Source organism: Magnolia sinica, chromosome 16 (assembly GCF_029962835.1).
Source record: "Magnolia sinica isolate HGM2019 chromosome 16, MsV1, whole genome shotgun sequence".
NCBI classification, from domain to species: Eukaryota; Viridiplantae; Streptophyta; class Magnoliopsida; order Magnoliales; family Magnoliaceae; genus Magnolia; species Magnolia sinica.
This window is the reverse complement of record NC_080588.1, coordinates 67,477,782-67,504,480: the sequence shown is the minus strand read 5'-3', so window position 1 is coordinate 67,504,480 and position 26,699 is coordinate 67,477,782. Positions and strand designations below refer to the sequence as shown.

The window sequence follows — 26,699 nt, the reverse complement described above, 5'->3', positions numbered from 1 at the left end:
ATCCTGCCTTCTCTTTGATTTCTCCTCATCTACTTAATCCCTTCTCCTTTCTCTTACACATTTTCTTCTTCAAGGTTAAACCCTAAACATTTATGGGCTAATTTCCTCTTTTCTCTTTGATCCTTAGTTCTACCACACCATATGATGGGGTGTGTTCTCCCTTGTGATGGTTCAAAGTGAGCCTTTGTACATCAACAGCCAGATTTGAAGAATACATGTATGCATGGAAATGTTGATGTGTGGGTGAAATCACATGCATCTAATCCAAATTCAAGGAAGATCATCATTTGACGGCATTATTCGTTGAGTTCAAGTTTTCAATTCTTCCCTTGACATTCTATCTTTTGTGGATCTTGTTTGAGTGGAGCAGAAAGGTGATGCCAACAATTGAATATACTCCAAGATATTTAATACTTAAAAAATTTATTGAGAGAGAGAGAGAGAGAGAGAGAGGGAGAGAGAGAGAACTCTAAATGCACATATACATATGAGCCTGTAGTACCTCAATGGATAGGATTTTTACTTCCTCAACTGAACCATACAAATTCCCTTTGAAATTAACACTCGATTTTTCATTTCGGTATGTAGTTCTCCACAATGCTTTTACCTATTTGGTGTTTGCATAACCTTCTATAAGTATAAATTTATTTTAAATGTTTGCTTTTGAGTTTTGCATGTCACCTAAGACCCGATTATAATGACTATTATGTAAGTGAGATGATATTGGCATTACTTAAATCAATTGTTTAAAAAAAAAAAGTATCAGATTTTCAATTTACTACAAGAAACACATAAGAAATGAATCGACTGTTAATGATTTTGGTAAGATTAGAAGCTGCACATGCCCGTGGCAACAGAATTGTGTTGGATGGTGGTATGGCATTACAGAAGGCTTCGATAGACAAAAGAAAATGGAAAGGTAGGTCGGTGTAATTGAAGTAGAGGACGTAGTCAAAGGCACAAATATTTACTGAGTTAATAACACTGACCAACACAAGCAGTAAGGAAAGAGTAATGCGGTGGTGCCGGTAGAGGTTCAAAGTAACAGACGACTACCATAAGACCAAGGATCTGGAATCAGACCAGAAAAGAAATGCCCACCTGGATGCAGCATTAAATCAATGCTGAAGACCATACAGGCTACAGAGTCCTCAGAGAAATCTGCTGCTTGGATGTGGAACAACTTGCTTGAATTGATCCAATAGTAGATGGAACATAGGATGAAGTCAAAAGGCATACATAGGAGTGTAAGAATTATTGATCAGTAGTTGCAATTCCAAGTATAAGGTGCAGATGCCATCATGAAAGTGGAACAATTAAAGGAGATATTCTGGTAGACCCAAAACCACCAGCTTGGGAGTCCTAAAGATATCGATGCTTTATAAATAAACAAAGAATCCATTACAGGCATCAAACAAACACAAAAAACTAGTGAAAGTGATGTTCTTACTTTCCCCATTCAGTAGGAGGGTTCCAGGCTGATAACAGCATATCAGATTTAGCATTAAGCAGGCAGTTTCTCACAACAAATGACTTTGTTGTAAACTGAGCAACACCAACGTCTTTATAATCACGATCAAAATCATAAATCTGCCAAAAGAACTGCATCAGATGAAACTTCCGAATATGATGATAAATTCATTTAGGGAGAATGATTCCTGAAATGAAATATTCTGAAAATTGCATCATCATGGTGGAACTCTCAAGGCACACATGATGCAAACTTGCATAAGCATGGCAATCCAAATATCTGAAAAGCTATGAAAAATAATAGTTCACATCCTCCAGAACAATAGAAATGATTGCCAACAAACAAGTCACCAGTAATAGGGCATAAAGGATAAAGTGATAAAAGCAGGATTATGCATATTTGTTAGTTCTATATTAAAAGCACAGCTCTTACGGAACAAAAGCTGTTCTGGGAACTTTAAGGGATTTGAATGGGAATCATATCATACCCCCAATTAAGCACCACATACAAACAAGGCGGAAGTTAGGGACATTGGAGTGCACATTCATATATCATCCAGTTATTGCAATGTTCGTATTATCACAAGTGTTTCCACTCTCAATTCCTCTCAGTGAAGAGGGAAATTACTGAACCCGGCATCTTGTATCTTTGCACGATGACATCAAGTACTTTTTCTCAAGCATAAAATTCATTTTCCTAGGTGCCTAAGAACTCAATGACGAGGCCATCTAATTAGCGAATGATAGCATGTGGAAACCCTCTCCTTGCATCAAACTATAATCCCTCTGTTGAAATATATTCTGTTATCAATAAAATCTCTTCTTACCCACAAAAAAGGAAAGAACTGTTCAAACATGAGATCGTGCCAGAATGCAGATATTTCATGGTTTCAGTTGGTCCTGGATACATTTATAAAAGCCCATATCAGATACTGTGAATCTCAGCAGCTCATATGCTAGATGACCAGGGTGGAAATTTCCTAGACAGCAGAAATTTGTAACTTGATGAGGGAAACATTGGATGCTTCCAAATTCCTGACAACAGTCATTAATAATGGTATAGTAACGGCAGCAGAACTCTTGTGAGAAAGTACAGAAAGATGAAGGACTATAAAGGCTTGATTTTGTTGTTAATTGTCTACTAATCAAGCTTGAACCAACCCACAGATTCTACCATGAACATGCAGCCTCGCTTTATAGCTCTCTGTAATGTAATCTGAGTGTTCCGTGATTCCTTGCTGAGTGGATGATGCAGTCAATCTAAGGATTAGACATCCTGATTGATTGTCATCTTCAATTACACAATGCTATGGTATAAGTTGTCCATGAATTCCACCACAAATTTAAAGATTGCAGGGTTAATCACTAAATTCAGCAAATAAATACCAGTTTCCAGCAACTAGGTAAAGGAATTGTAAACCAAATCCTAGCAATTGAGAACAGATTTTAGTGATCCAATTCCAAACACAATTTCCAGAAAGAAGAATAATTCAAACCCACACCAAATTCACATGTGTGAGAGATAAGGAGACACAAGTTCTTCAACTTGATATATGGTTCAAATGTCAAAAAAAACATTCTGCACGATTTGTTCTAAAGGAGAAAACATATGATCCTACTATTAAAGAAACTCCTAAGGCTGTAACAACCCTTAAATATTCCTTGAAAGCAACCATAAGACCTCAATCTCATCCTAGGCGTGAGATAACTTCAGATATCATAACTGATTTAAACACTTAAGTAATGACTCTACCCTAACCATAAGCTAAACCACAATTGGCATGGCAACCAAGGGGAAGGTCTAAAGCCCCAAATTTTCGCCGTCCAGCCAATTCCTAAGACCACGTGACAGTAATCCAAGTTTTAATGTGATTGATTTTGGACTTTAATTAGTTAAATCAGCTCACAAGCACGAGAATATAGCTGCTGCAAGAAGCTACTTATATAAATCAGATGCTGGCATTAGCAAGAAGGCTGATGTCAGCATAGCATCTACTTATTTTAGATCTCCAAACAGTCACATGCGTCTCATATTTCTGCTGTTTTGTTGAATTGTTTTGAAACTTGTGTTTTTGATGGCCAAATCTGCAGCTCACTGGTTGGAACTCTACGAAAACTTGCTGGGTCCTCATTTGGGACCACATGGTCCTCCCTGGGGTCCAGATTTACGAAGACACCTGCACCTGTATCTGGTGCTAGGCCTCTTCTTCATGTTTGAATTAGTTGACTAATAAATTAAGTTCAAGGGTTACCATCAACAACGCAGGTAAGAGACATGAGAAAACCTAGAATTATAAAAAAAAAAAAAAAAAAATCCAGAATATTTACACCTTTTTTTAAAAACTTCAGTATCTCTACAAAAACACGACTAATATTCCAATTCAAGTTGGAGATCAGTCATTTTATAGCACAGAATAGAACCAATGTTTTAAATATCGACGATATCTGCCAATATATCTTGTATCCCACCTGTGTGATACGAAATGCACAGGTAGTGCCGATATATCCCACGTGTTCGATCCGGTGAGCATTTTCAATTTCTGGTCCCTTTTCTTTTGTTGAAATTAAGTTAAATCAGTGTCAAATGGTTACAAATTCATTGGTTCTTCATGTTTTACATAAAAAATCATCGAATTAGAGCTTTGATTTCGATATCCATTAGTTCTTCATGTTCTCCATGATTTTATTTATTTTTATTTTTTTTGAATTTTCGTTCAACAAACTGTCAATTGAGACTAATTTCTAAGTATATACGAGTATCTCATCATATATACTCTAATTTCGAAATTTGAGTGTAAGTGTCCAATTTGGGGAAAATTGGGGCAAATTCCAATTTTTCCCAATTTCTCCTCAATTCTTGCAGTGTTGCACTCCAAACATGAAATCAAGCATGTATGAGGGCTAATCTACTAATTTTTTAATTTTTCCAATTTTCGGAAAATAAAAAACATTTTTTAATTAAAAATTAATAAAAAAAAGTATTAAAATAATTTCTTTTTTCATATGATGAGATACTCTTAAATACTTAGAAATTAGTCTCAATTGAGAACTAATATGTACCTGTGTCCCAAGGGTGCAATACATATCGCGATACCGATATTTCAAACACCGAGTAGAACTACCTTGAAATATACAGCAAGCATATGTGTAATCATAGTTAGGCAGATTTTATTTTATTTTTTTAAAAGTGATAATTTCATTAAAAGGCAAAGAGCCAAAATGTACAAAAGAATATTAGAAACCTGATATGCAAAACTCTACTTGTACCCCGACAGAAGTTGAAACAAACTATTCGACCCCGCCTCCCATTCTATAACAAAAGCTTTAGCTCTCCTAAAAACATATATCACTTTCTCACTTTTGTTCTTAAAACATCTACCATTTCTTTCTAGCCATAGAGCCCAAAGACCTGCTAGACGAGAGAGTCTCCATGTCTTTTTCTCTGAGATCCCTATAACCCCCTCCATGTCAAGATAGCAGAAAATCGTCTATAGTATCCGGGAGCACCCACAGAACCCCAGAGAACTGAAAGAAACGGTTCCAAACTTCCCTAGTAAAAGGACGTAAACTGCTAATGTACGTTACGCACGTTACTGGTGGTGAACCTTTGCATAACGGTAGGAATATTTTCATTGCTTATGTTGTCGGTCACTTTTCGAGGGCCAAACGACCTCCAAATGGTAAGAAATTGGATTGTCAATAGCCTATCAAATTATCTTCCCACAGGTCTAGGACACATGACAAGAATTGAAAAGTTATGATTGAATTACCAATAGATTATATGGTTATAACGAAATTTGGGTTTTGTTAACAATGTCATCAAGTGGGCGACCAAGAGTCAATCATGACTAATTCTAACTTTTGATGGTTTATCCTAGAGTTAGAAATTAGCAATGGTTGGATTAATCGTTGGTCCAATCAAAGTTTGTTAAATAGTCTCTAAGTTAGCTGGGTGAGCAAGTTAACTTACGAATCCTTCCTTTTATTGATCAAAGATTTTTTTAGTTTATTTGCAATTTGGATTTGGTTGGTTTTAGGAAAGTTTGAGTTGTCAGCCACTCCTATATCAAACTCTTATCTTTTGGTGTGTAATAAGTTGAAGTCCTCATGTGATAGTAAATTGGGTTTGGAATTGTTTTGTGATTACGAATGGCCGTAAGGGGTGTCATGGATTTTAACATGACTGTTTTTTTTTAAAAAAAATAAAAGTTTTCGTGAGGTGTCCTCTGAGGGGTTTTTATTTTTTTATTTTTATAATGCCAGAAGAGTGATTCTTTATTAGTTCTAGTAGCAATACTAGAAGATTTTTGGACTTTCTCCAGTTATTTGCCTTCAATTTGAGTTTTTGTATCTATTTCTTGGAATCAAGGAGAGGAATTTTCAGCTTCAAATCTGCTACATGGATTTCAGGTTCAAGGTTGTTTAATTTGGGCTCAATTTTTGCTTATTCTATTATCTGCATGCATGCTTAGGTTGCTGTCAATTACTCTCTAGGTAAACTAATGTAATTCTGGTTGCAGAACTCTAAAGCAATCCACTTTCCTCATTATGTATGATGCATATGCCAATTAATGTCTGGCACTCACATGCCACAAGTATACAGGTAAGAACATTGGTAGCCTTCAAGCTTCACTTTACTACATGCTCTTTCCGTGTCCACCTATCTTAGAAACAATAATTTCGGATGTGAGTATGCAAACTGCAATGTATTGTCCCCCAAAAATGACATTAAACATAAGACATAAGTCGGATTGCCATTTCATCAGTTCAGAAAATCCATGGATACGAGTTCTTTATAATCCTAGCTATCACGGTCTTCAAAGATGGCATTTGAAAGCTATTCATTATATGTAAAACATAAATGAAGTGAACTATGAGCACAGTGGAGACACCTTGAAAAGAGATGAGAGCAAGCAATCAGGAAGAATGTTAACTACTCTCAAGCATTAAACGAAATTTTATATTAAAAAAAAAAAAAAAAAAAAAAAAAACCTCTTTTATGCCCATCTCTGGACACTCACCATGTTATTGATCTCAGCTTCAGCAAAAGATTTACCGTCTGCAAGCATGCCCCATACCACTTTGTTAATTCTCAAAGAAATTCTCATAGCATACGAAGGGCTTTTATTCTTCTCCTTCTCCATCAACCGTAGTTGTGCAGCTTTCTGCAAAGCCATCCTCAGAGATGCAGATGCTTCCCTTCTAGACTTACGTATGTTCCCAAGCTCTTTCTTCAGACCTTGCACCTGAAAATGAAGTGGAATCTGTAAGGCTGCAAAATCAATAGCCATTACACACAGCATAATGATAAACAATAAATAAAAATAAACCACAGATAAGCACAGTAGGTCAGGAACAATTTAAAACGCTTGGGTACCAAACTGGTAAGAAAAATAAGGCCAAAAAAAAAAACCAATACTTGCATTTGCACGGAAATTGTATATAACACTAAACGTGAAAACACAGTTTTAGACAGATGGCTTCTCTGTGCATAAGATCAAGTCTTACAACCATAAAGGCCAATTCGAAAAACAGATATATTACCTCAATAGAAGCATAAGATCAAAAGAGAACTGTTGTTGGCACCCAGGAAATTGTATAGTAGAATGTGAAAGTACTACTACTGGAAAGTGGAACTTTAAATAAAAAGTTAAGATGTTTGATTACCATATCAATTAGGGGACTTCAATCCCATCTTCTTGCAAGCACTAAAATTAATCCATGACCTCAAAAGTCCATATCGATTGATTTATCTTGTTATAAATAATTTGGGCAAAATGATAGGATGGTTAGGATCATTATATAGGTGTGATGTTGGCATGGTGGTCCTTGGAGAGTAAATTTGACAAGATGGACAGTCCGGATACAATGTAAATGCTGAATACATGTGACAGTACACCCTTATATGGTGCACACGAGTTGAGCTGGTTCCCTACACACATTCACATAAACTAGGTGGACAGACAGGTAAATACTGAATATTTTGTATATATTATCTGTGGCACACACATGGGTACATATGTAAGTATGGCTGTATGTACTTATATAGAGACATTTATTACATATTGATTTTTGTATATGTGCATACTTTTTGTAGGGCTATGATCCTGAAGAATTCGTTATACCTTACTATACAGTGAATATTTATGCATAACAGACATGGACTAACCAATAATCAAAAAGATTGTTGACCAGGAGGAATCCACCTTGGATTGCACATTAACCAAAAAATAGTAGCACGAAGCATGAAGCAAAGCAGCAAAAGATTGGGCGAGGGAGCAGGGAAGTGCCTGTTTTAAAATGTTAACAAGCATAAATAGCTAAGGACAAAGCAGGAATGTGAGTCCAAAGTGTGATTCAAAGCAGGAGTGACCTCTGGTTAGAAGGATCGTGCAATTTAGCACAATAATAACCATGATTGTATTCAATTAAGGGTAAGAAAAATGAATGGTAAGAGTTAAAATGGTCTTAATGTCCAGCCTACATGGACCCCTCAACCAAATGGTTTACCGTGATCCATGGGCCCAACATAAATTCGCATCTTCTACGAGGTATGAAGAATACTGCATTATGGCTCTATATTTTTATATCTACAAATCATAAATGTCCATCACTTGCTACCTTCTTATCTGCAGAATTATATTCATGACTGCTTACTTCATGGTATCATATAACTTTATAATGGATGAAATCCTATCTGATAATATCATTTCCTATAATCATCGCATAATGCAATGAATGAAAAACGTGGATAAATATTATAACAAAGCAATGTTTTTCAGAGTTCCATTTATAACAGTAAATATATTATGAGGAAAAAAGGGAAAGATAAGGCATGTTGCACATTAGCATACCAGATATAAATATCAAATATTAGCAAGAAGCCATAGAGTCAAGATCCTAAAGGCATAAACGAGTTGCAGTGTCAACTTAACAAATTCAGATTTTGTTCAAATAAACTAGGATTCAATGAAAAGTGTCCAACTGGTCCAGAGTTTTCAAAATGAAGGATAACCGAATATTTCACATCAATGAAAACCAACAGGTGACATTTGAGAACCCTATCCACCATTTTTGCAAATTTTTATGGACAGGTCCATGCTTGTTGAGCACATTGTTCAAATTATCCCCAATATTATCGAAATATCCTCAATATTATCGTTATCTCCAGCTCAGCGATACCGATAACACTGGTAGCGATACCAATAACACCAATAGTATCATAAATTCCAGGTATCAGCAAAGTATCGACAACGTATCAATATAGCCAATATTTTCAACCGTGTAAATTTCAGGTGTCACTTGTATTGCCAATGTATCGATATTGCCAATATTTTCGACTGTGTAAATTCTAAGTGACGCTTGTATCACAAGTGTATCAACAATATTTCAATAATATCACCAACATGGAGATATCACCCAAAAAAAAAAAAATCTTTCTTAAAAAAATTCCATTTAAAATTTTTTTTTATGGGCATATGGTTGTCTGTAGTGTTCAACTTGTTGTTGATAATATTGATAATATCTCGATATTATCGTTATTGCAACATGCACAATATCAAGACCTAGATCTTTCGTTTCCTTTCCAGTTGTTGATGATTTTATTTTTATTTTTGGCAAAATAGCGTTAGTTATTGATATTCTACAATATCGTTGGATGTTTGGATGGATGGTTAGATGGGATGGATGCGATGGTTAGATTGTTTCTTATGACAACACATGTTTTTAGGCCCTTATTAAATGAAAACTTATTATGTATACATTCTTTTTGCAAATTTTTATTCCTAAATAAGCAAATGTGCATTTTAGCTCTCCTGAAGTTTCACTGACAATTACACAGTCTTTCCCATATTTCTCCACATTTCCGTTATCAGTGATATTATCGGTGATATCGATATTGTTTTCGTATCCCTGGCCAGCGAAATTTGTAGCGATATCAATACTTTGAACACTGGTTGAGCAAGCTCCAATTACCAAATGGCAAGTTTGCAAATTCAGCATGGAAATTGGACCTAAGTAGAAAAGCCAAGCACCAGAGCACCTCAACAGCAAGATAACAAAAGCCTTTTCATTTGGTACATCTACAATCTTCAATATTCAATGTAATGTTTCCTGCCACTAAGAAAAACCATCCATAAGCTGCTACAAAAAACACTTTGATACTCTCTGGTGGAATGTGATGGATAATACAAAGGCCCTTGGAAATTTCTTAAAAAATGCATGTGTGGCATACAAGTAATTCAAATTAAACTGTCCAAATTATGGGATCCAGTTTAGAGTCATCATAAACCAAATGAAAAGGCTTACATTGGACTAGTTGACATTTATTATTATTTTACTTTATTTTCTTTTCTTTTTTTTTATATTCTTTTATTTATTTACTTTGAGAAATGACTAGTGGACATTTATTGGATAGTTAAATTTGAAAATTATCAATGGTCGTACTTCAATAAACAAGTGTCCACGATTCAAAAGTTTGGAGTGTTCAAGAAATTCAATTTTGGGGCTTTGACTTGGTGACAGTGGGTTCCACGATTTAGTCCGCTTAATTTGCGTCAATGTACGCCAAGTGTACAATTCTAGGTGCATGCATATCAAGCGCCATACATGCAGAATATCAAATAAACTCTTCAAGCTGCAGGGGCGTCAAATTAAAAAAGAAAAAAGAAGTAAATGTTCAGTTAGAAAACTACATTTACCTACTGCAGAGAGAGAGAGAGACTCTTGGGTGCCGAGAGAGAGAGAGAGAGAGAGAGAGAGAGAGACTCTTGGGTGCCGAGAGAGAGAGAGAGAGAGAGAGAGAGACTCTTGGGTGCCGAGAGAGAGAGAGAGAGAGAGAGAGAGAGACTCTTGGGTGCCATTCAATTTCAAAGTTATGCATACAGTAGATCGAGAGACAAATACTGAGGACTCTTCTGAAGTCATGCCAAATGGACTAAATGTATATCTTATCTATTAATAACTGATGAACAACCTATACAAAGCCACGAGGTGCAATCCAAGAATTCAGAAGTTTGATTTTCATTTCTGTAATGAGATTAAGGTATCCAAAACAACATAACAATTTACAGAAGCCTTTTCATTTCTAAATATTTCATGGAAATAGAATCTCACCAGCGTGGTCTTTCCACCAGTTACCATCCAAAAATCACCATCCTTTTCTGCGGATGGACATAGATCTCCAGAAATATCACCAGAAACAGACAAGTTCCTGATGTCGTCAAGAAGCAACTTCCGTTCTCTTTCTGTATGTTCCAGGTCAATTCTTGCAAGTTCCACCTCTTCAACACCATCAGGAACCACCTCATCTGCCTCCTCTTCAACATCTTCATCATCTTCAGAAGCATATGATAGACTACTTTTTCGGGGCCTGTGAAAATAATCATTGTAAATTGAAAGATACTAAAGAGCATGTAAATGATGGAACAAAATTCAATTCCCTGAATTTCTTTTTTCTTTTCTTCAGCAAAACGCCTAAACAATATCTAGGTTGTACCAAGTCAGCATGTATCATCAACAAGGCGGGCAATGGGAGTGTGTAAATGATTGTGATATGAGGATTCTGCAGGAAGGTGATCTGGAATACTCATTAGAAGGAAACCAAAGTGACTGCATTGATTCCAGCATGGATGAGGAGACTTGACCTTAATTAAATGAGAGTTCTAGAATTTGGACATGATCGAGTAGTACAACTATTCTTCTTAATCTTATTTTCAGGTGCTTCTTCAGAAGGTCACCTGTGCATTGATCGGAGAATGTTGACACTACCACAAGTGGAGGCTTTTTATTGGGTGTCAGTGTTGAAAAATTCTCCATTTTTACCACCTTCAATTACGGACCCTAATTTTTATGGCCAAAGAGGAAGAGGATTATTTGTGTGTGTGTGTGTGTGTGTGTGTGTGTGTGTATTTGATGACTTTATTAGAGGAGGAAAAAGCAACAGCAAACAGTTCATCACAAGTGACCCTCTTGTCACTCAGCGACCAAGGGAAAGCATGAAAAACACAATGGAAATAGGGTAAATGGTTTTTTTCCCTTTCGGGTAGATAACGACAACTTTTTTTTAAAAAGAGATTGTCACGATCGTTATGGGGGTCGTAACAATCATTACAAGCCATATCATAAAGGTAACAAAGGTGGCCATTATGGCCACCGTTACCGTTACGGAATACCTTAATCCGGACATTTTTCAGGGGGAATGACAGCTTGACCTTTTAAGCCAAGAGTCGAACTTATCAAGTGCTCCCAATCTGTAAAGATCTAGGTGGGAAAATTACTTAGCTCAGAAACCTAGCTTTTCTGGTACATCACATTCACATGCATGTGTTTACAATCCATGTGTCCATATTAACACTACCAAAAGGTGTTCTATTTGCTGGTAGCTCACATTTTATACCTAATAAAGCAAATCATGGGTTTTTGTTTCTTTTTGACGGACTTGAAAGTGGGGGGACATGTCAAGTGTTTGTCTGGGATCATTTCTTAGGTCTATTCTTGATGATAAATGCCATTTCAGGAGTATATTCCATTTCAGTTGGAATATGCAGTCAGATGTTTGGGGTAGCATTAGTTGATGCAGGACAATTAACCACTTGATCTTAAAGCTTAAACTAATAGAGCATGGCGAATTAATCCATTTAATCTCATAGCCCACGCCCCACATCCATGGGTTAGGTCATCGGTCGGACGCTCCCCGTGGGCCCCAAATCATATGGGTTCCACCTCACACGGGCCCCAAATCACATAGGTTTCGCGGGCTGCCCACCCCGAGTGTGTCCCCGCATCCCACAGGCCACCTCACTTGAGCCCGATGTGAAAATGCCCCCACATTATTAGTGATTAGGGGGCGGTAGCTCATATAATGGGAGGAAACTTTTAACGGAGTTCTATTACTATTAATGGGTGGCTCCATAATTTCTCACGAACACAGGCATCTTAGGTAATTCAAGGCTCCTTTGGCATCTCTATTCTAATCTAATGAGAGCTTTTCAAATAAGAGTTACTCTAATAAGCACTTTTATTCTAGCTCTTGTTTAAATAAGTTCATTTGGTAAAATCAGGTTTTCAAAATCCAACAAAGCTCTTATAAGAAATAAGCATGTTTGGAAAAACGTTTAAATAAGAACTTTCAGAGGTAGTTGATGTCAATTTTAAAGATTACAACTCCATTATAAGAGCAATCCAGACAATTGTTTTAGTGGATCTCATCATAGATTGATCATGCCCCAAATGGCAAAAGAATGGATGGCTACAACCTTCATATTTTAATACATTTGTGTTGTCCATTATGTCTAACATTGGATGTGGATCCTCCATCATACGGAGCCCACCTTTGATGTGGATCATCTATCGTGTGAGCCAAACCTTCAAAGTGAACCATCCATCATGCGAGGCCTGTCTTGGATGTGGACCATTCATCATTAGGGGTTGACCTTTGACATGGACCATCCATTATGTGGGGCCTACCTTAATGTAAGTCATCCATCATGTGGAGCCCACCATCAATGCTAATTGTCCTTTATGTGGGGCTCCTTAATGTCCACTAGCCATCATGTGGAATCCACATTTGATGTGTCCATTGTGTGGGCCCCACCTTCGAAGTGGGTTGTCCATGTTGGGCCACTTTGGATATGTCGTCCATCATGTGAGACCTTAGATGTGGACCGTCCATTAGGTGGGTCCTTGATGGGGACATCATGTGCACGCCCCCCACCCTACGCACATATTCAAGGAGGAGGGCCCCACTTTCGATCTGGATCGACGACGACGACGACACCTTTGGAGGGCTTCACAGTTATGGGTTGTGCTATGGAGCATTGGAGTGGACCCGATCATCATATAAATTCTACCATCGGATCTCATGATCGTGGCCCACTACCCTAGATGATCTAAGATTTTGAGTTGTGACTATTCTCGTGATTAGAAACATCATGAACAGTTTTGATTTCGTAGATTAGTTATTATTTTATTTATTTCAGCTTTTAAGTATTAGTGTGCGCACATGGCACAAGGGTAAAGTTGTCTTTTGGGGTTTAGGGTTTTCTTATAAATAAGCAACCCCATGTAGGTATTTTTCAATGAAGTTTATAAATAAAAATTTTGCATTTTTCTTCTTATCTATTTCTTTGGGTTGAAGAATCAAATTGGGTGTGAAACCCTCCCTTCCTCGAAGGGCTAACTGGTGCGAAGCCACAACCGTCCCAAATCATCCCCACTTCTTTATACCCTACATTCATCATCTTCTATAGCCCTCTTATCTTCAGATTCACCCTTTCTCATACCCAAACTATCTTCTACAACAGATTTTCATATTCTGGCCCGTCAGAGGGGCTGAAACTTCGGCGGAACACCACGCACAAACCGTGCATCGAATCAACACGAAATTTGGCATGGAAGCACTCCTACCCTGGTTGATCCTAGCCTAGGAGTCGCTTTCCTACTTTGTGGGCCCCACACACATGCGGACGAGTGGACACGCACGTCCGCCCAGGGCTTGCTGCTGTCCATGCACCTGGCCCATCTCAAGTTCTATCTTTCCTCTATTTTCCTCCTCTTTAGCCTTAAATTTAGGTCCTTAACCCTAGAGAATCCCAAATCCCAATTATCCCCAAATTTGATAACCCTAGATTTTCCCCCGAATTGGAACATGGTGAATCTCTTGAATTGGGGAACAAGCCTTTGCAGAGTAGATGAATCTTACACTCCTTTAGGCTTGTTTGGTTTATAATTTTATTTGATCCAGTCCTAAATTTGTGTAGGCTTGGACCCCTATAGATTCCCTTTTTTGAATATTTGATCGTATGTAGGATGTGGAATTTTGTGATTGTTTAAAACTGGTATAATCTAAAGCTTGAATTCTTGCATGTCATATTTAATTTCATGCCCTACATCAGGCCCACTTGATGTGGATTGTCCATCATGAGAGGCCACGCTTTGATGTGGGTCATCCATCACGTGAAGCCCACTCCATCCATTATGTGGGTAACCTTGACGAGGACCATTCATTATGTAGGGGCCGACCTTTAATATGGATTGTTCAAAATGTGGGGCCACCTTTGATGTCAACTATCCATCAAGTGGGCCCACCTTTGATGCCCATCATCCATCATGTGGGTCCCCACCTTTGATGTGGACCGTCCATCAAGTGGGGCCCACTTAACATGGATGGTCCATCATGTTGGGCCACACTTTGATCTAGCCATCCATCATGTGGGGCCCATCTTTGATGTGGACTCACCTTGATGTGGACCATTCATCATATGGGAGGCACCTTCAATATGGGTCATTCATCATGCGGGCCCACCTTTAATGTATACCATCCATCATGTGGGTCCCACCTTTACTATGGATTGTCCATCACGTGGGGCCCACTTGATGTGGATAGTCCATGCAAGGCCACATTTTGATGTGGGCCATCCATCATGGACCCACCTTTGATTTTCACCATCCATCATGTGGGTCCCACCTCTGTTGTGGATTGTCCATCATGTGAGGCCCAACCTTCAATATGGGTCGTTCATCTTGTGGCCCACCTTTGATGTCAACCTTCCATCATGTGGTCCCACCTTCAATGTCCACCATCCATCATGTGGGTCCCACCTTTGATGTAGGTCATCCATCATGTGGGGCCACACTTTGATGTGGGTTATCCACCATGTGGGACCCACCACCTTTGATGTGACCGTGCATTATGTGGGCACCTTAATGTGGACCATTCATCATGTGGAGCCCCACCTTCAATATGGGTTGTTCATCATGTGAGTCCACCTTAGACTTAGAGAGATTGTAATGAGAAGAGAAGAGGGCAAGATGGGAATTACTTAAAAAGTTTTAGGGACAAACTTCTCCAAAAATTAACAAAAAAAACATGTTTACTCGCTAAAGCCAAATAAGCTCTTAAAGAAAAAGCTACCTCCTTTTATCATTTATTTTTTAAGAGTTTTTTGGCTAGTTTCTTAAAAATAAATAAATTAATAAGCTCTAAAATTACAACATACCAAACAGTCTATTTCCAAAATAAGAGCTTATTTTTTTAGAATAAGCAAATAAGCTCTTATTAGCAGAGATGCCAAACGGCCCCTCAATCTTATGGTTCTTTATTATCTACATATGGTGGCCTTCTCCCCTAGATGCTCATTCTGTCAAGACTTTAGTTTATGGGCGGTTTGATTTTTAATTTCCCTGGTAAATACATGGAAATAAGTAATCATGACTTACTCCACCTGTTTGAAATTCGCCAGGAATTACGTTTTGAAAACCGGTCCATAAAAACCCTTTTATTACTGATTTAAATATGTGGGCCCCATCACGATATATGTGAGCTATCCACACCATCCATCCTTTTTAACAGCATATTTTAAGGCATGAGCCTAAAAATGAGGAAAATCAAAATCTCAAGTGGACCACACCTTAGGAAACAATTATCATAAAGATGTCAATGGTTGAAAGTTGTTTTCTCCCTAGGGCGCACATTGATGTTTATTTGTCATCCAACCTGTTCATAAGGTCACACAGTCATGGATAAAGGGGAAACAAAAATATCAGCTTGACCCAAAACTTCTGGGGTCCTCAATAAGCTTTCAATGGTAGGAGTTCAATTTCCATTGTTTCCTGTGATGTGGTCCAGTTGAGCCTCAGTTTTGCCTCATTTTTCGGCTCATGCCATAAAATGAGCTGCCTAAAGGGATGGACGTTGTGGAAGACACACACATCATGGTGGGCCCCACGATTTAACGTTTTTCTCCTCAGGTGACGTGAGGAGTGCTATAAATAAAAGGTGGCAGTCAACATCACCTTGAATATCCAACTAGCAATAAAAAGGTAAATAATTATTACCCAATTACCTTAGATTACCACTGCAATTAGAAAATCAAACAGCCCGTTAATGTTTCTGTTCAGCACCCTTTTATGGGCAAGAACTCATTCACCCCAGGACTTTAGCCTATTAAGCTGTGTGTAATATTTAGGAATGGTCGTGTGAGAACCTCATGATTTATAATTACTCTCAACTGTAATCGACAGAGTAAAAAAGAAGATCCATGTATTACATGTCTACAGGAATTTAGTTCGCGAATGGAATGGAAAAGAACAAAAGCATCATGAAACAGAGGACGGGAAATCATAAAAATAAAATAAAATAAATATAGGGGCACTCACTTGGGAAGCCTAGCAAAGAGAAGATTGCTTAATACATCCAGCATAACCTGAAACTGGCGTGACGTCATTGTTGCTGCAATGTTGGGAGAATTGAAAGTTAGCTCTTTTAATGGCTTCACCTGCAAAAAATCAATATGGCTTAAAGTTAGAAGAAAAGGATTTATTTAAGAATTAATGTAATATGGCTTTCCAATAACTCTCTTGTATTAAAAATAAGATTATTATAAGGTGATAAGTATGGTGTGCAATCAATAGGCAGTTAACAACTGATACATCTGATAAGTATTGAGTGTTGAAGTTTTAGGACAAATTTCACAATAGCAGTATGCTACCTTCAAATCTGCAGTTCCACTTTTGTGCCTTGTGTAGCGGAAGTACATTGTACAAGGCATAAACACCCTTTCAAGTAAGGCCCCAGTACGCTTTACTTTTGGAGAGCTTCTAAGAATTTTTGGCAGCCACTGCAATCCGGCTCCTGGATCAACATCAGTTGGTGCAACATGAGCTTGCACGTGCTCCAACATCACAGACAACTCCACACGATTCCATGTCATTGCAGGTTCAGACTCAGGAATTTGAATGCCTTCAGTACCAAGTGCTTTTTCAATCATCTCATAACCAACATGAAGAACTGAAAGAAATGAACGTGCTAAGATACGGCCACTGGCTGCAGCAAGAAGAAACCTACCCTGATAAAGAAACAAAAAGTTAATGCTGGCAAACAATTTCAAACCACTTAAATATGTTAGAAACAAATAGAACTATGCTGGCAAACAATTTCAAACTGCTTAAATACGTTAGAAACAAAAGAACTTACATTAGCTTCTTCTGAGTGAAGATTAAATTGAGGTTGAATAACATTAACCATGAAGTGTCGCGTTCCTTCCTCCTCCAAGTCATCAACGCTTCCATGCTTTGCTGGTGGACAAACAAAATCGATCCTCATTTGGAATATCCAATGCATAATCATATTTATTGGAACAAACAATGTCTAATATTAATTATTACGATTAGACAATTATCAAAATGAATTTTCATTAAGTCGATTGTTCCACTTTGAATGTGCAAAAGATGGTAATAATGCAAGGACAAAGGATTGCATACAAACTGTAGCATGCCAAGCTATTATGCAAACCCCTCTTGCCACAAACATGCAACATGTGTAAGACATCTGAACTGTGCAAAACAAAGGACTCACCATGAAAATCAACCCAATCGACACATCAGGTGGGCAACACCTCTACAGTTAGATCAGATCATAGGCCATCCATTGATTTCATTGGTGTGGCCGCATGATGTTCATGGGAGAGCCCACCTTTTGCACATCTCAGGCATCCAATGTTACATCTTACATGCTAACTTAGCAAGCTATGGGTTGCATTCAACCTGATCATTAACTTAACATGTGTTGGTGAATCCTATAACAATGTCACCATACATTTTAGAGAACCCCAAATGAGACTATATGAGTAGATTGACACGAGTTCTACAAAGCCATATCCATCCTAAAATTAACATATCCGGATAATGTAGCCATGTTGTGGCACAGAACTTACCAACTCCAGTGGATGAAGATTCCACTTTAGCTGAAGGTGACCCCAAGTTCTCCACATGCTGTGGAGATGGGAGACTAGTAGATTGGTTCGTAGCAGGTGATGGCTTGGAATTATCTTCTTGAAGGGTTTCAGCCCCATCGACTCTCTGTTGTCCCTCCAGCAATTTCCTCTGCGCATACTGCCGAGAAGGAGAAGGCTTCGGAGGCTCAAATGCTTTGGATATCCCACCAACCCAGGACCAAACAACATCTCTATTTTTTATAGTCCACAAAAGCTTAAGGCCATAAACAAATACACGCTGGCAATTGTCAGCAATCACCACATTAAATCCATCATCATCACTTGGATCTGAACGTGTATGATCACTGTCACTGCCATTTTCAAACTCTGACCTAACATATGTCATCTCAACATTCCTCCTTCCAGCTTCTTGCCATGCTAATAATCTTGCAGGATCAGCCTTTGGTGCTTGCCTTCTTATTGTAAAATAGTCAGAAGATAAAAGAAATCCATCATCCTGATGCTTCTCTGAGCTACCACCCAGGAACTTGCATTTTTCATGACCTACTCTGTCTGTTGATGCAGCTTGTGAGCTTCTCATTGTTTGAACATCTTGAGCAGCACAGGTGCAGTTTTCTTTATCTACATATGACTTCAGAAGGTGCAGATCAAGACCTTGGTAAACAAGATCGAGAGGATCACGCTTGCAATCAAAAGTATAGTGCTGCTTACCACGACTATAACCAAGTTCATATTTCAACCTTGCTGTTCTAAATGTCAATCCACTAGCAGGATCATCATCTTCTAACGCCACATGTTTGATACAAGTGGGTGTTGCATCAAGACGGAGCATAAACTCCGTCATCACTTTGTCTAAAGACAAGTTGCCTGACCGAGCAACTCTGGGAACTCCAAAACGTGGCCATCGAGAAAAAGAACGCAACTTATGAGGAGGATTGTAATACATGTTCCAAAATTTGAATACCCAAGCTAAATCATGAGCGCCAACATTCATGGTAGGAGACTTGACGGAAACATGCTCTGACCTATCTTCCATACTGGGGGATGGAGTTTGTTTCTCAGATGGAGGAAGAGAGGGTCTGAGCGAGAAGTTCCAACGGAGAGAGAGGGAAGTTGATCTAAACGGGTCATAAACCTTCTTTCGAGGTTCCCCTTCATTGGGAAGTGCATATAGGTAATGATTAAGGGGGTTACCAGAATCACATTCCCAATCCATGGTCACTTCAAGGACAAAGGCAGGGCACTCAAGGAAAGCCCCAGATACACTAGGTGGAAGTTTTAAACTGCAACTGTTGATTAAACTCTCCAAACTTGTCACGGAAATCTTGAAGTCCATTGCAGAAACAAAAACACGACCATCCGATTGCTGGATCTCCATGTAACCAGAAACAATTTGAAGCTTGTCACGTTTTTCATAAGGGTCAGTTGTACCAAGCAAGTTCCATCTGGTTTCAGCAAAAGTCAAGCTAATTTTCCCATGAATGTAATTCCGAACTTCATCCCACCATGGTAAGCTGCGTTCCTTTTTAGGCTGTTGATTGTCTGAAACATTAACACTTGAAATTTGCAAACCATTTGTGGCATTATCACCCTTAATATTGGGATCACAACCCCTAACACTTAAATTAGCCCTGCGGAGAGCTACTGTGAATGCATAGCTTATATCAGTAAGAACAGGTTCAAAACCCACTCCGAAGGCAACTTCTGCTTTTTGAAAATGTAATGGTAGATCACAGTACGTTTTCAATGGTGGAGTGGTACCACTTGCTGAACGCAGCATACGCACCTTCCTCCACCTGCCAACAAAAACTTCTTGTTGAATTTGGGGTTGGAAACTTGTTGCCTGCAATCAAGAGAGAATGCAATACAATGCCAAGTAAGGATAGACGGAACCAACAATGACCCTGAAATAAAATAAAAGGCAAGCCTACTTACAAAGTCGAAAAAGAAAGAAGGGGGGAAGAAAAAAGCATCAGACTTTCACATAAAACATTCATGCTTTCAAACATAATATACACATAATCAAAGATCAATATGGACCGCCAATGAAGATCATACAATGATCTTTTTTAAGAAGGACAGGCAATCAAGGGCGTGACCCACATGACGGATGGTCTTGATTAGCAATTGGACCATTTGAAGCATGATCAATGCCACCTGTGATTCCCAAGTATACTTGAATAAGAGGTAGGTATTAGAAGTTCTGTAATCACAGTCACCTACTGCAAGATGTTATCCAAATGTAGTGATGATAATTCCCAGCAACTGCAATACCCAGGTACTGCAATTACCTAGTTACTGAAATATCTGGATCATCCATATGCCCCCAATCCAAACGACCCCTTGGTGCCCAAAAAGTGGACCGGAGGTAAGTGACAAAAATAACGGCACTCAAGACTTTTTATCAACTATTTGACTCCAAATACCAACAGGGCCCACCAAATTGACCAAACAGTCAAACGGTGCACTCAGGGGGCTGCACCATGCTGGGTCCATTTGATGGGTCAAGCTGAAGTTATATTGCTATTCTGACGATTTTGATTAGGGTTTGGTGTCTGTGTCATGAACTCATGATCCAGTTTAGTGTCCTACAAGGTGTACACAAGTAACATGCATGAGGTCCATGCAAGTTGCAACCAATATTTTTCAAGGGTAATAATTACAAGAAAGGAGGGATGCAGCACTTTTTAGGAGTTTACGTGAAGGGTCCAGTATTCTTGTTTTGGAGGGGAGATATTTTTGGAGTTTGGAATGCTTTTTAGAGTAGCCTACCGTTACATGTGTCCCAAGTGGAATCCGGATATCTTCGTTCAACTTTGGTTGTTTTTAAATAAGAAATTATACATGAAGGGGGATCTAGTATTTACTGAACTAGGTAACTAATGTGCTGTTTTTTTGTTTTTTTTTTTTAAAAAAAAAAAAAAAAAAAAAAAAAACTGAAAATATACCAAGAGATAAAATAGGTAAGGAAGGATAAGTGTATGCATGGGAATTTCTTGTGAATAATAGGATAAACAGTGGGAGACTGAGCCATGCAAGTGCCTTGCCATGTAGCCAATCATGAATAACAAGAACTTTTGTTTCCTCCCTTTTCCAGCAACTTGAATTATAAGTAAAACTACCTTGAGCCTAAAACTTTTGTTTCTTTCTTTAATATATTTGTGCTACCTTTCAAAAAAGTCACTCGAATAAAACTACAAGTGAGATGCATCCATGTGTTGTGTAACTCCATGCAAGTTCTTGGCTTGAAGGTAGTTTGGGCCAGTTATTTCTCCATCCTTCCATCTTTCTTTCTTCAATTTGTTTCAGGATACATCTACCTATAGGATAATCAATTTATTCCCTGAGAATGCCTGGTAAATTTGCAGGATTTCAGCTGTCCATGCCTAAATTGCATAACAGTTGGAGTTTCAACTTCCGCAACCTCCCTGCATCATGGGGCATTGTTTCAACTCCTAGCAAGGAATTATATGATCCCCGAATGTGGATATGCACAATTTCCTTGAGCCTCGAGTCTTTGTTAAGTGGTTCCCTTTCGGTTGTTTGCATCTAAATCACATAATGGTTCCTGGTATTTCAACTTCCGCAACCTTCCAATATAATGAGGCATTTTTTCAACTCCTAGAGAGGAATTATATGATCCCCTAATGGGGATATGAAAAATATCCTTGAGCCTCAAGTGTTTTGTAAGTGTTCCCCATTGGCCGATCATCTAGACAATTAATCCAATGTGCTCCACCACAGATGGGGGTTCCCCACTGTTAGAGAAGAATTTCTCTCTTTCTCAGGTTTGATTATGTTAGCCCTTGTTCTAAGCCGGGCCTCATTAGGATGCTCTAGCTTGAGAGGGCGTGTTGAAAGATTAATGGTTGAATAAAACCCATTAGAGCCAAGTCCATGTAACAAGGCCCATTCAAAAGTCCATGTCACAAGGTCCATAGGGCCCATTCACGTTTTTATTATTATAAATAAGAGAGGGCTGGGGTTTCAATACATCCTAAGCATCTCATGCTCTCTCTCCCATCTTTCTTCTTCTTCTCATTTTATCTTCTCCCATCTTCTTCTCATTTTATCTTCTCATAGGCCCTAAAGATTAGAACCAAATAGCTGTTTAACACCCACAAGCCCGCCCGCCCACCCCCCCCCCCCCCCGGTATAAACATCCCAACCCATCATACAATGAGCAGCAAATAGATGGTTGTGCAGAAAATACACCAATCATCCACATTGAATAGAAAATTGCAAAAAATTACATAGTTATGATCTTCCAATTTTGGGGAGATTTTTATTGAATTCCCCATCCACAGTGAGCCTCATCGGACCAACTGTCTAAATCACTAAGCTATGGGCTCACTTGTTTAAACTTAAGAAAGATGGAAATAGGCGGGAAGCCTCAGTGGAAAAGCAGGGAAACTCTCTTATTGTCAAGGTTGACCCAGAAGCTAAAAGTGGCTCAAAATTTTCTGTAATGGAGTGTCGTAGCATCTAGCAATGTAGGCATGTCCACTCAAGAGGTGGAGGGATGGATGGTGGATCAAGGGGTTTGACCATAGGACATTCCATCATCAAGGAAATGCTCAGATTTGAGTTTTAAGTTCCAGTCCGACCAAACTCCAGTATCGATGGCATCTTAGATGTGGGGAAGTTAATATCAAAGTGATCCAATGCCAGTCAGAGTGGTTGCCTATGGGAGTGGAGCTGTGGATTTAGATATGGGGAATCCTCATGGAAATTTGGACGAAAGAGGTGCTAAGGTTGACTGGGGCATGCATGGAGGAAGTGATAGCTAAGGACCATAAGTCAATCAATTAGGAAGAAGTTATGTTTGTGAGACTACTGATAACAAGCATATAACCAAAATCCCAGGCTTATCGAGGTGCAGATCAGCATTCTGGTCAACATTTGTTGGGAAGAACAAAGTAAGCCTTGTGTTGAGGCATGGAATGGTTCATCAAAGGAGAGCTTCAACCACAACTGGGGACTCTCAAGAGTTAGTTTTGCAGAGGGAAGGAATGGTGTTTTTGGTACACCCAGTGTTCGAGTTGTCAGTATCGCTACAAGTTTCGCTAGCCAGAGATAAAGATATAATATTGTTATTGCCGATAATATCACCGATAACCGGAAATGCAAGGAAAAAGGGGGAAACATGGAGAAAATGGAGGAATTTTTCAGTGAAACTTCAGGACATGCCTGAATACACATATTTACATATTTAGGAATGAAAAAATTGCAAAAAGAATACATTACATAATAAGTTTTCATTTAATGAGAACCAAAAAGCATGCGATGACATAAAAAATCACTTTAATAGCAACCAAAATGAGTTTATATATTACAAATGCAGCTAGCATACAGTAATTAAGACATGTACAAGTAAATGAACTCAAAGATGCCAAATCAAGGATGGATTGGATTATCCAATCAGTGTCGTTTTTGCATGATAGAGATGTACGAAATCCACTCCTACCATCTGTTTTGAAAGGTCACAATAGGACAATGTTCTAAAAGTTAGGCAAATCCAAAACTCTAGTGGTGGGCCATACCAACAAAACTGTGGGAACAACAATGCGTTGAAATCTTCCTGTAGGCCGTAGCTAACCATGTGATGTTTATATGCCATCCAAACCGTCAGTACAATTATACCATCCTGATACAAAACTTTTGTCACTACCATACGTTCAATCCCCATGTTCGTGTAGTATGGCCCCCCTAGGGCTTTGGATCTACCTAATTTTTAGAATTTTGTCTTAATCTGATCTTTCAAAACAGATGGGCAGAGTGGATTTGTGACGTACATCTCTATGGCCCCACACAGGGGTCACATGCAATCCGCACCCAGTTTCATAAGGGCGCGGATTAGGTGTTACCCAGGCAACAGCTAAGTGGGTGTTACCCTAACTATAGGGCCCATCTTGATTATATATTGTATATCCACTCCATCCATCCGTTTTTACAACCCATTTTAGGACATGCATCCAAAAATTAAGTGTATACAAATCTCATATGAACCACACCACAAGAAAGAGTGGTGATTGAAGGGTAACCATTAAAAATTTCCCAAGGCCCAATGTAAAGTAGATCTGTGATGGGGACATCACGGCACACGCGCACTCACGCCGCCCCCCCTACGCACGTACGTACGTAGAAGGAGGACCCCACCATCGATCTGGCTCGATGACGACGTCTAGAGAGGGCCTCCTAGCTAGAAGACAAGTTTTGGTTCAGAAAAGTGGCCCGATAGTCAAGAAAAGCCGACCATGGGATCTCATGATCGTGGCCCACTCATCGGATTGGTTTTATATTTTAGGTTTTGCTTATTGTTATTATTTAGAACATCGTGAACGCTTTAGATTTCCTTATTTGGTTTTTATTTTAGTTTACTTCATCGCCAAGTAATAGGTGTCGCACATGGGGCGAGTTTTTGGGTATAGGGTTCTCCCTATAAATAGGCACCCCTTGTAATTCTTTTCATTGATTGAAGTTAATAAAAAATTCCTGCTTTATTTTTCTGCTCTCTTCGTGAGTTGTGGAAGAATTCAAAAGTGGGTGCGAAGCCCTCCCTTTTCGAAGGGCTAACTACCGTGGTGCGAAGCCACATCGATCCCAATTCACCCCCATCTTCCATCATCTTTTTTTTCCCATCTTCCCCCACCATCCGTACTTTGAATTTGTCCTTTTATTGCATCAGATTTCGGCCCGCAGGCGAGCTGAAACTTCGGCGGAGCACCACGCACAAACCGTACATCGGATCGAGCTGAAATTTGGAGGTTTTGGAGTCCATCCCTGGCCGACCAGGGCCAAGGTGGCCTTTTTCTGAATAGTGGGCCCCACACACGTGCGGCCGGGATCACACGCACGTCCGTTTGGGCCATTGTTGTTGTCCACACGCGGGATCATCTTTTGGCTCAGGTTTTTATCCTCTTTTATCCTCTCATAGCCGTTTTTCATGAATCCTAACCCTAGATTACATGATCCCTAATTGATTTACCCATTTCTATCACCTTAGGGTTCCTTGAATTGAAATTAGGGAATCCCTTGGATTAGAGACTGATTTTTTATGCATGAGTAGTTGATTTTATTTCCCTTTGACATTGTTTGGTTTATAATTTTATTGGTCCAGTCCTAGCCTGTGTCGGCTTGGACCAGCATAGATTCCCCTTTAATTGAATGTTTGGATTTTCATGTGGGATGTGGAATTTGTGTGATTGTTTCTGAATTGGTGTGATCTAAGCCTGCAATCTTGCATATCATATTTAATTTTCCATGTCCTGCATCAATCTGTAATGCTTTTTTGCCATCTAACCCGTTGATAAGCTCAACCAGAACTGGATGAAAGGAATATACAAATATTAGCTTGATCCAATACTTTTGTGGCCTACAAAAAGCTTTTAATAGTCATTCGCTACTTTTTCCAATGGTGTGGTCCACCATAGATTTGGATCTGCTCAAGTTTTTGGATAAGGTCCTTGAATGAGCTGAAAAAACGGATGGGCAACATGGACGTGGAAAACATTTATCAAGGTGGGCCCCACACGGTAAGGGTAACACCCAATAAGTTGTTACCTGGTAACAGTTAATCGGCTTCTGTTTCATAAAAGGAAGGTATTTGATACTCTGGCTGCGTATGACACTTGATACCTAGCATTTGAAAATGGTACATGTGGCAAATTCTAACATAATTTAAACCGTGTTTTCGCTTCATCAAGATCTGTGTGACCTAATCAAGAGGCTGGATAGCAAAAAAAATACCATTACAATGGCCCTATGAAGTTTTTAATGGTGGGTACTTAATCACCACTGTTTCCCTTAGTGTGGTCCACCTGATATGCAGATCTATTTCATTTTGGACTCATGCCTTAAAATTATCTATGAAAACAAATGGATGACATTGATAAAATATTTATCATTATGATGGCTCCATAGAGCATTGACCCATCAATCCACAGATACAAACAAGTGACACGTGCGCACCATGTAAATCAGTACGCTTATCGTACTGAGTCAACAGTGTGGGGCCCATTGTGATTTATGTATTTTATCCACCCCTTTCATCCATTTTACAAGATAATTTTAAGGCTTTGATCCCAAAGATGAAGCATATCCAATGCTCAAATGGACCACACCACAGGAAACAATGTGAATTGAACATGCCTATCGTTGAAAAATCATTAGGGGCCACCAAAGTTTTGGATCCATGTCATTGTTGTATTTTACCTTCATCTATCTCTGTATGATCTTATGAACAACTTGGATGACAAATACACACCACTGTGGGCCATAGCGCCTAGGAAGGTTTCAACGGTAGGAATCATTGTCCCCACTGCCTTGGCGATGTGGTCCACCCTAGCTTTGGATCCGCCTCATTTCTGGGTTCACTATCTAAAATGATCTCGTTAATTGGATGGACCATGTGGATATAACACATACATCATGGTGGGGTCCACAGAACTTGGTGACGTCCACATGCCACTGACGTTCACACCCGCACACCACGCA

General features: G+C 39.0%; 1 protein-coding gene across 1 annotated transcript in view; it reads right to left on the bottom strand.

The window, feature by feature from the left end:
• Positions 1 to 26,699, bottom strand: part of LOC131229700 (protein SABRE) — an 80,213-nt gene that overhangs the window by 8,786 nt on the left and 44,728 nt on the right. Inside the window, exons 10-16 of the mRNA XM_058225689.1 lie at positions 18,174 to 20,046; positions 17,444 to 17,544; positions 16,959 to 17,315; positions 16,627 to 16,745; positions 10,585 to 10,840; positions 6,492 to 6,716; positions 1,451 to 1,590 (exon numbers count right to left, since the gene is read on the bottom strand). Coding sequence (XP_058081672.1) covers positions 1,451 to 1,590; positions 6,492 to 6,716; positions 10,585 to 10,840; positions 16,627 to 16,745; positions 16,959 to 17,315; positions 17,444 to 17,544; positions 18,174 to 20,046 — 3,071 coding nt within the window. The remainder of the gene's footprint in view (positions 1 to 1,450; positions 1,591 to 6,491; positions 6,717 to 10,584; positions 10,841 to 16,626; positions 16,746 to 16,958; positions 17,316 to 17,443; positions 17,545 to 18,173; positions 20,047 to 26,699) is intronic.